Source organism: Epinephelus moara, chromosome 2, assembly GCF_006386435.1.
Source record: "Epinephelus moara isolate mb chromosome 2, YSFRI_EMoa_1.0, whole genome shotgun sequence".
Classification (NCBI taxonomy): domain Eukaryota; kingdom Metazoa; phylum Chordata; class Actinopteri; order Perciformes; family Serranidae; genus Epinephelus; species Epinephelus moara.
In genome coordinates, this window is record NC_065507.1 from 14,611,828 (window position 1) to 14,623,254 (window position 11,427).

Here is an 11,427-nt window from a genome sequence, read left to right on the forward strand (position 1 = left end):
AATTTTAAGGTACGTACTGACCATGTTTCTTTTCTTAAACCTAACAACAATAACTCTATATTGTTGGTATGTTATTACTGTTATGTTATTATGTTACTTTACTCCTTATCTCGTTGACTTTATTAATCTGTTGTTATTTTCTCTATCTTTGCCTCAAGCTAACCTTGAGTGTCTTGAAAAGCGCCTATAAATAAAATGTATTATTATTATTACTTGCCTAAACCTAACTCGCACAACTTTACGTTAATTACATAACTGTACGTTAAGAATGTAACATAATTTGTGTGGTGCTAATTCATAGGATATCATATAAACTGTTCTTGGAAGCAGCTAGCCTGGCTCTGTCCAATGTTATTCAGCACTTCTTATGTTCACTAAATAACAAATTTTCTGCCATTTGTTTAAATGAGAGACGTAAAAACACTGTTTCGGGGGGTGTTATGTGCTTTAACAGAGCTAGGCAAGCAGTTTTTCCCATTTTCCAGTCTGTATGCTAAGCTAAGATAACAGCCTTCTGACGGAAGATGAGATTGGTATCTAGATGTTCTCATGTCATTCTCAGGCAAAAGCAAATTCTATTCCTGTAAGCCTCACGACTTCCCAGTTTTGTAGAAGCAGATGTTCGGAGAGTGACAGCGCTGATCAAAGATAATATGCAGAGAAAAAGAAAGCAAGTGGTTTGGTTCTGTTATCATCTACCACCCAAAATCATCCCCAAATGTTCTGTCTTTTATCCTCTCCTCCTCCTCGCTGGGAACAAAAACAGGCAGTTAAAGCAGCTTGTTGCCGTCGACAGGAATATTGTGTTGAAGGAGGATGGTTGTGTTTCAGTTTCGTGCAGACCAGTGCAATTAATTTCTCTCTGTGGGCTGACTGGTTGTCTTTTAGAGCCACTGGTTTCTTCTTCCCGTCCTCTCATTAGCTTGTGAGCCTCTGCTACTCTCACCTACTCCTCATCTAAAAATAGCTCTCCTCCTTTTTGCTTCACCCCTTCTCCTCCTCTATCTTCACCTCCCCTCGAGAGCTGCTATTGTACTGCAGAGCGGAAAAGGACTACATGCACACACCTCATTGTGATATAGTGAGCGTGGGTCCTCTGATTTACAGTAACACTGTAGTAAATCCCTGTGCTGACTGCACCGAAGTGCACACTCCATTGAGCTAATGAAGAGATCTCTCTCAAGCATCCATTGATCTGCAAGACTTTATTTCACTGTGTGAGAGGGACATTTATCACTGAGCAGCAGAGAGGCAGGAGTAATCTGCAGCAGTCGGAGGAAAATCTCACCCAAATCTCTCTCTCTTTCTCTCCGTGTTCCCTCATCTCTCTCCCCTTCCTATCATATGTTTGCAAACACACAGATGCTGGCCCACGCACACTTAGACAAGCTCTCGCATAAATTTAATGTTATGATTTGTATTTGTTCTGTCATGGTTTAATCCCCCGCTTTCCTGTGTTTTCTTTGCTCCGTGTAAGAACCTCCGCATCTTAAGCTCAGCGTTTTCCGTTTATTTGTCTAAACATCTATCTATCAAACACAAAACACACACTGTGACATGGGACCTGGCTGACATAGAGGAGGCTGTTTGTTCCTGCTGCTGGCGTTCAAACCTGCCAACATTAAACGCAGTTAACAGTTTAAATTTAGCTAACACGCTCACTCCCCCGCCCTGCTATCTGACTGGAGGCAGTCACAGCACTGACACTCACACTTCCTCTTCTGTCAGTGTGTGTGTGTGTGTGTGTGTGTGTGTGTGTGTGTGTAAGCGGAAGAAAGTTAATATGAATGTGGCACTCGCTGCTGAGGAGTCAGAGTGCAAAATTAACTCGAGCACATCTATGAAATTCATATTATTAATGGTATTCATACAGATTTGACTTCTTCATCACTTTACTTTGAACTGGGAGTAAAAACTGGAAGGCAAGCAGATAGTACAGACATTCATAAATATCCAACCCTGTCTCCTAGACATTACATTTGTACGTTACTAAACGGATTACTCAATTATGTTCTTGTGGCAACGTCATCGCAACCTGGATTATGATCAGAGACAACACTTCTTTAAGGTCACGCAACATTTTTATTCATGTACCGCGTAGGCTTCAGAAGGAGCTGGTTGGGGAGGATGGCAGGCGTAAAATGTGCAGGATCTTGACACCAGAACTTCAGGTTCGTATTCAGACATCGGCCTTAGGTTTAGGCAACAAAAGCACTTATAAGGGTAGGGAAAGATTGTGAATTCAGATTTATGTTTAAATAAAAAAACAGAATCAAAAAAATGCTTTACTTACTTACTTACTACTACTGAGCGAGCAGTGTTGTAAGGGTTAATTTTATAGCGCCTCAAAGGGCTTTTACACTACATATCACATTCACTCATTCACACACTGGTGGCCAAGGCTACCATACATGGTGCCCCCTGTTACTCAGTAGTCATTCACACACACTCATACACCAATGGGATCAATTTGGGGTTCAGTGTCTTGCCCAAAGATATTTTGACATGCAGATTGGAGGAGCCTGGGATTGAACCACCCATCGTTCAATTAGTGAACGACCTACTCTACCTTGTGAGCCGCAGCCGCCCTGTTAGATTACTCAAACTAAGTAACGTATTCTGAATACTTTGGATTACTTTAGAGATACTTTAAAATCATCTTGCCAAGCTCATTTGTCTGGGTGTTACATTTCCATGGCAAAAACACATAACAGTGTCCTGGCTGTTCATCTCCTCTGTCATCGTCATGTTGCAGGTGCACTGCACACACCTTTTAAAAAATCTGTTAATGTGAAATGCATGCCTCATATTAATTTACACCCTCTCCGAACAGCAAGCAAGCATCACTCTCTGTCCACACTGAATCTGTTAAATATGTTGTTCTGTTACATCATGTAAACAAAGTGCTTAGGGTACCTATCAGCTGTGGGCTCGAGTGCAGATTTAAAAGATGGGTGAGTACTTGCTATCTTTCCATGCTTGCACTTTTTAAACAGACAACATGTTTTATATTTCATATTTACTGGAAATGACATATAATATAGCCAACAGCAAGTAGGTTGTTATTAGCGATGGTCATTTACCGGAAACTTTAAGCTCTCTGAAGATCTCCCTTCAGCCAGCTGCCACCTTATTTAGGGTTTTGCAGTTAAATGAGGAGGTATTGTACAAATAATTACTCATTTCAACTTCACAAATCGACCATTTCTTGTCCATTGCGGAGCTTTAAAAGCCTGTGCTAGGAATAAATACCACAAATTTAAACTGTAACTGTAAGAGGATACAATATATTTTGTATTCTAAATATGTAACTCAGTTACTTGTATTCTGTTACTCCCTAACCCTGTGAGAAAGTAGCTGCGGCTGGAACAGCTGCGTGACCCGCCCACCAGCTACATGACTTGCTCACCTCAGACCCCTTCGCTCCTTGGTCCGATAGCAGAAGCCATGAAAAAAAGGCTTAGTTAGTGTTTTGCTAGATATGAAGTGTTAGGTTAAAAAATACGTAGTTTAGGTTCAGGTTAGGGTAAGATTAAAGACCCTGACACACCAAGCTGATGGTTGGCTATCAGTCAATGTTGGGCTGTTGGTGAGCATCTGTTGCCATAGTCGGGGTGGTGTGTTTTGCACCGTTGCCCCTTGTCAGCTTTTTTTGCCAATTTAGCATGTTGAATTAGCGTTGGCATCGGCGACAGCAGAGTTCATCAATGAATGAAATAGCTCTGATTGACAGTTCAGCCCAACGGACGAGAAGAGAAACAGAAGTGAGGAAAGTAAACAAAAAGCTAAAGTCAACAGGGAGTGAGACCAAAACAAACTTGTTACATAAGGTAAGATTATTTTTCTTTAGCCACAAGCTCTTTAGCAGAAATGTTTTATGATGGTTTGTGTTATTGTTCACTGGCACACGGTAAATATGCTCTGTTCATTCAACACTGCATTGTGTTGTTAATGTGCTAACTGGCTAACTAGCGCCAAGACGGTCTTCCGGTTTCCCTGTCAGACCTCTGCCGTCTGTGTGAAGAGTAATTTCCTTTAACGCAGAATGTACGTGCTGGTTGACCGTTGACTGTAGCCTTTGCGATGTGTTCATGTGTAACTTTTTTAGCTGAGACACAGTGATGTCAGACGATGCATTAGGGGACTTTTGTCGCTGCGGTTTGGTGAGTCTGGGCCTCAAGGGTTGCATCTCTTTACTTTGTTGACCAGTTGAATCACGTATTAATATATAATGAATAAGGTAAATGAATAAAGTGGATTGTTGCTATGTTTAGTCTCATATGTATTTGCTACAACACGCGTTGCAGCAGGATTCATGCAACTGTTGCATTGGTATGTTCGTCTTGCACTGGTGTTAGGCGTAGTTTGTGGGCACGCGTCATGTAGGCTACAAACAGAGTGTAGTTGCAGATATACATGTCTCACTGTGAGTGGATGCTGCACTGCAAGACTGCCTGTTTTGGTGGAAAACAACTGAAATACGTTGTCAGTAAACATTTTACTGCTTCCTTTGGTTCAACTGCATAATAAGCAACATTTCCTCATTAAGTTAATACAAAACATAATTTGCTCAGCATTACGAGTCCTTCAAAATGCATTTGCTGTTTTAAATTAGTTATACGTGAACGTCACTTTTAGGAGACAGGGCTGGAATACCTGATTCTACACTTGTTTGTATCATTTAAATTTCCATTTACAGTAAATTGTAAACATGTAAACATGAATAGCAATAAGGTCTGACTAAGGTAATGTCCCACGGTCTGTTTAGTTGTTATGTCTCTTTAGTCTTTAGTTCTTATTTCTCTCTGGAAATCTTTTTGGTTTTCAGATATGCTGCTGATGGGGAAACAAACGGGAGTGAAAATATTACCTTCTATCCCTGCAGGGCGAATAAACATCCCTGCCTCCCTTGTGATGTAGCAAATAAAAATGCAGCTTTTGCTCTCACAGTTGGCCCAGTGATCACAGAGTTGATGCGTCTCTGATGACAGCTGCTACAGTTGTCGAGCCATCCGTCATTTTATTTATTGCATCTGTCTGTGCAGGAAGATTGCGAGAAAACTTGGAGATTTATGAGGGTGGGAGGGTAGATGTGTATCTGGCCTCTGTGCATGTTCATCTGGCCGTATACTGTATGAATGAAGTCCTAATTATTATTTACCTTAAAGCATCCTACTCTTTTCTGTCTTTGAGAACCATGAGCAAACAGACTGAGAAGAACTTGTGACTTCTGCTTTAAACAAAGAGAAAAGTACCTCAGTCCAGGGGGAAATGAAATGAATGCAGGAGGAACAACAGAGAACAAACATATTCTCCTTTCTCTTTGTTATCTCTACCTGCTCTACATACTGAAAGGTTTTACCCAAAGGACACGTAATGCATTCATGGACTTGGAGTGTTAATGAAATCCTTTTTTTGATACAAGATGAAATGTTGTCTTTCACTTGCAAACTTTACATTACTTTTAAGGGTCTCCTTTACAGCATCCACAATAAAAAACATCACTCTGGGTGAAAAACATCTCCTCTACTTCTGATTGTTTGCCCACAGGCTGTGTTTTCACAGAGACATTTAAATCATCCTCCTCTGATGTGTTCATCAGTATGGATGCACATCTCTCTTCATCTTTGTGTGCTTCTCTGACACACACAAACTTGTTTTTGTCACTGAGGAGGACATTAAAATGATGTGCATTTATTTCCCGGAGTCCTACTCCAACCTTTACCATAAACACTACACTTTGTTTTTCTGATTTTCATCTCAGAACAAACAAATGATGCAGTGGTGTTATTAAGCAGTCACATCAACCTTTACCTCAACCTCGTCCTAATCTGTCCCAGACTGAACCTGAGTCTCCATGACAATGACAGTGAAGGGAGATTCTTCTTTATCAGAGTGTGTTTTCCTGCAGGAGTGTGTGAGTGTCGTTCAGCATTATCATTCATTTACTGATTATTAATCTGTGTGACCCATATTGAGACTTTCCTTTCTATGGATTTTACATTTTGAGTCTGTATGAGTGGAGCTTTTCTTTTTTCCTGCTCTTTAAAATTGTCTGTGTTTACTCAAAACTACCTAAATATTTCAAACTACTTTAGCTGCTGTAATATTAAAAGCATCAGTCTCGCAGCACTGACTCTGAATAGCATTTACAGTATTTAAGAGAGAAAAACGTCAAATATTATCCTACAATTTAGGTTGAATTATTTCATGGCAGACACTCTGACTTGTCATAGAACACTCTTAGAAATAAAGGTGATAACTTGAATCATGCAGGACTCTACAGCTTCTCTCCATTGGAGAACACCTGTTCTTTTTTCCTAAACCTAACCTTGTGCTTTTGTTGCCTAAATATCAATTTGCGATGATGTACCAACACAGTGCATTTATTTTGAAAGAGACTGTATGTAAACATTAAATTTCCTGTGAAAACAGACGTGTATCTTTAAAGAAGAGCACTTGACACAGTGTCCCAGAACATCAACAACCAACGCACCCAGGGTACCTTTCATATCGTATGTGGACGTGGAAAGTCCATGACCAAACACGTCCATATGTGACGAGGGTGGAGTGAGAATGTTTTGCATGGGACATGAGCTAAACTAAAAATGGGACATGAGCTAAACTAAAAACTCAAAGTACATGTCAAATAATCTTTTTCCCAAAGGTGGTTTCTGTCATTTTAGACAGTTCATATCAAGCTGGTGTATGTTTAAATGTTTATTGTTCTGATAAGTTTGGTCATAACTAAGTATTTGATGCTATAGAAAGGGAGTTTGATGTCATGATTGACAGCTGTGTGTGCCAGTCGGTGCGCTCAAGATCAATGGTGCTGCTCAGGATTGGTCGAATGGGTGTATGGGGAGGAACTCCATACAGTGGCGATCTCTACCGCGCAGACGCTGGCTCCAAATGATGCCACTAGCACAAGATGGTAGCAGATGTGTCCTGGATATTTTGGCGTTATTTGGCGTACAATCATGCGACCAATGTGCTAACGGGTGTGAAGAAGGTATAAGTCAGCGTAAAGAGGGAAGTTGGGGTGGTGGATGGGTCACAAAACACAGGACTTTAAGACGCTGGCAGTGAACCCTGTTTGTCATGTTATCACCGAAACCTGACCTACATAATTTTACTTTCAGAACATAACTTTAGGTTACCATCGTAACCCCAGTTCTCTGATAACCAAGTGAGGTATCTCACTATGGGAAGCACCTTGAGGTGTGACCAGTCATCTTCCACAATTACTTACACTTGAAGGTGCCTCCCATAGTGAGATACCAAGCGAGGTTTGAAAGATGTTAAGTACGTAAAGTCATTCGTGGGGTGCTAATTTGTTAGATATCATACAAAACATTGTATGTGGATACGTTGTGCAGATTGATTTACCCTGCAGCTCCATGTAAATACACGCGCAGAGAGATAATTTGTCCAAAACTTCCCTCAGACACAGAGTCATCTAATAAGCTCTTTAATTTTTAAAAGCCCTTTTCCCGATAAAATCTTCTTGCGCTAATTAAAGGTGCTGGCACGGCTCTCACCTCTGTTTCTCCCACTTTATGAAAAGAGCTACACAAGTGGTGGATTATGAATTCCTTTCCTCATTGGGGACCTTGTGTTTTTTTGGCAGCTGCAGATTAAGAGTACAGTCAGGTGCAGCAGTACAGCAGTTTGAATGAGGCCTCCTCCAGACCGAGAAAGAACTGGCTGCTGGGAGCTGAACCTGGAAGAATGAAACAGCCTTCCTGCCAGCCTTTCCATCCATCTGCTGGATGGTATTTTCTTTATTTATGAGTCGAGGTCCATTGTTAGCTTATGTTTTCTCTGTATTTTATATGTATGTGTGTGTGTGTGTGTGTAAACACTGTTGCTGGTACATGGTGTACATTAATCGCAAACTAGTGCACTCTTGTTGAGAAATGCTGTTTCGGCAGAAGTTTTGCGGTCACAGATTTCCCCAGAGAGGCTGATGCGGGTCGCTGAGGCTATGAAGACTAATTAGAATAGAGGAGGAAGGTTTAAATTAAGCATCTCAGTGGCACAGATACCGTTGAACACGCAGCAGACACACGGAGTCTATAAAAACTGGAATCAGACAGCTGGAAAATACACACACTACTGCAAGATTCACACACTTTTTCTGTCTACACGTTCCCCTCTGGTTTTTCCACAAAGACACACAAACATCACAAGCTGCCAAAGGCGGATTTTGGTGCAGATGCTTGTATCATGTGTCTGTCTATTTTATTGATATCTTTCTGAAATGTGCAACTGAATTCTAAAGATCAGATTAATCTTATCTTAAGGTTTAAGATAAGATAAGATAAGATAAGATAGGACTGTATTTATCAAGGAATGGGGGAAAAATCAATCGCAATATTTTGTGTGGTGATATTGTATCATTACACAGATACATGTACTATATAAATTACTAATATTGCAAATACAAATTAAACATTTAATAGCCTATTAGAAAAATCAAAATCAAATGTTTTTTTAGTCCACTAGACACATTTTGATGCAATAAAAATGACTGACGTAACATGAACAGACTGAAAACTTGATCTTATTAAATAAAACAAGTGTTGAAAATCACAATATATAATCACAAATATCTACAAAGTGCAACCATTAAATATCAACTAGATGCAACTTTAACTTTCTCCTACCTTCGGGACAGTAGCACCTGGGTCCGGCCAGGCTGCTGAAACAAGTGGCTCCATTCTTGCAGGGCTGAGAGAGGCAGTGGTCGACCAGCAACTGGCAGCGCTCCCCTTCATAACCTGAGAAACATTTACAATCAGATTTATTTCATGACATTTGTTCAAATGCAGCTAAAAGCAAGATGCTTAAACTACAAATAATACAAAACACACAACCTTTGCACAGGTACATCGTACCAAGGATGTAAAAGTTAAAATTTTTGTTATTTTAAGTGAATAAAATGGATGATGTATGTCTCAAATGTTAGACCTGACTTTGTTTAAATACGCATTGTAACACTGCCTAACCATTGTCTAACCATTAGTCCACCGTTGTCTGTGTAAGTATATTTGGATCCAGATTAGTTTAAAGAATGTATCTAGTTATTTTTTGTTTTGTTTTATCATTTTTGCACTTGAACGGTCTTCATGTTTGTGTGGTTGTGAAAGTTGTCTTTGTAGTTTTTGTTCATTTTGTAATTTTAAACCAATGACAAGAGTATTATCAAAAAAGAGAAACATTTTGTTATTTTTTACTTGCTTTAAAAATGTTTGACTTATGATTGATATGATTGATTGATTATGATAATACAGATTTTTTTTGTTTGTTTGTTTATGAAGCCCACAAACTGAGTTTAGCATTAGTTCAAGCAGGACATGATGTCAAGCTCAGCTCACATCCCAGCTACACCAGCTGATCTCAAACAGCCCAATCAACTGATGGAGCAGTTGACTGATGGAAGGGAGTCAGCTGATAGATCACATGATTCCTTTCTATGCAACCAATTGACGAATCTCATTCAGGGCGCCCTATTTAAACTGCTCTGGCCTGCCTACTGTTGCTGCTTCCTCTGCAACCCGCCTCCACCCCAGCTCCTCCTTTTCATGCCGTGTCTGACTTATCAGTGTAATTTCTGTTTGTTACTGGTGCTGCTCTGTTCTGTTCCTGGGGGGTCTTTACTGCTGCTCTCTCCGCCTCAGGCTTTCCTTGTTTGCACGTGGAAGGGCAGAGAGGTGTGTTCTCTCCGCCTTAAAGCTTTCCATGTAGGCACATGGAAGGGCAGGGAGGTTTGCTCTCTCCGCCTTAGGCTTTCTGCGTAGGCCAAGGAAAGGCAGAGAGGCCCCAGAACAGAGTCATACCGCCAAATATAATACTGCAAATGGACATAAAGTTTTCTTTGACTAAAGTGGTCCTTAGTAGCAGCTAATGGTAATCATAATAGAATAATACAGAAATAAAATACACTAGTTTGAGCCACCTAGTTGAACCAAGTTGATTTATTATTGTCCGTCTGTATCCTTTTCTTCCTGTTTCTCATCAGCTGCTTGCTTAGGACTTGTTATTACAGTTTTTTAATAGGGAGTGACAGGCAATCAGTGGTCACCTCTGACATTCACCTTCCTCCCAGAGGCCTTTATTTCAAGTCCCTGTCCTAAAATAAATCTGACAATGTCAAAGGTTGACTGTGCTCTCTGGTTCTGTGCTCTTATTTAGAGACTTTCTTCAACAAAGAGAGGGGACAGTTTTAAAATCTGTGCAGCTTTAATCAAACCGACCAAGACCACACAGTGAGGCCGAGACTCTTCATGAAGCCGTATGGGAAACAGTTTATCACAAACACATGCAGCATAATGCGCACATACACACACACACACACACCTGGTGGGCAGGTGCATGTGAAGTTGTGTCCTTCACCCCCCTGTCTAACGTCGGTGCAGGTGCCGTTGTTGCGACAAGGTCGGCGATGGCAGGCGTCAAATTCCTCACAGAAGATTCCACTGTAGCCGTCCTCACACTCGCAGAAGAAAGTGCTCTGCGAAACACACACACACACACAAATGTCACATGTCAAATCAATGAGCCTTGAAGGTGAACTGACAGGTGATGGCGATGACGGGGAGAACAACTTGTGAAACAGAATTAATGAGATTGCGGATTGTAAAATAATTCAGTGACATAACAAGCAGCAGTGACACAGTTTGGTTTTCACAGCCGCCCTCTCTACCCTTTTGTTCATTTTTTATCATTTGCATTGAGCGTCACGACCGCTACATCTCTTTTAGCACAGTGCATGATTGTAGAGGCGACTAACGGGTCTCAGGTGGTTCCTTCCTCTGCTGCAGCGTGGTTTTTTTCACTCCGTCTTCAAGGTTGCTGCTACACCAGAGCATAGACCAACATGCATTTTTCATTGTCAGATAATGAATGAAACTGTAAATCCCCACTATTAAAAATTGATCATGTTGCACTGCTGTAATTTGAGGCACTGTGTTATGTTGTTCTGAACTGTCCTGACTTTTTTCCCTTTGTTTTCTGTTGTGCTCTGCACTGTTTTCTGTTTTTTTTCTTTCTGCTTTACTTTTGTGAATAATGATCAAAAGGCGCTTGCATCGCTGGCCGCAGTGCTGCAGCTGCAGTGATAATGTTGGGTTATAATAATAAAGAGACTTTGCTTTTGCTTATTTTGCAGTTGCACTATTATTATATTACTGGATTGCTGAAACCATGCTTATACAAACAGCAAAAAGAAACATGACTGAATGAAGATGCTGTTTATTAATAACTGCAAATATCTGGATGCTGCAATCAATCAATCAATCAATCAATTTTATTTATAAAGCCCAATATCACAAATCACAATTTGCCTCACAGGGCTTTACAGCATACGACATCCCTCTGTCCTTATGACCCTCGCAGCGGATAAGGAAAAACTCCCCAAAAAAA

The 11,427-nt window shown here is 40.6% G+C and overlaps 1 protein-coding gene across 1 annotated transcript in view; it reads right to left on the reverse strand.

The window, feature by feature from the left end:
• dner (delta/notch-like EGF repeat containing) overlaps window positions 1-11,427 on the reverse strand; it is a 100,716-nt gene that overhangs the window by 13,554 nt on the left and 75,735 nt on the right. Inside the window, exons 6-7 of the mRNA XM_050068042.1 lie at window positions 10,363-10,516; window positions 8,670-8,783 (exon numbers count right to left, since the gene is read on the reverse strand). Of these exons, the coding sequence (XP_049923999.1) occupies window positions 8,670-8,783; window positions 10,363-10,516 (268 nt within the window). The remainder of the gene's footprint in view (window positions 1-8,669; window positions 8,784-10,362; window positions 10,517-11,427) is intronic.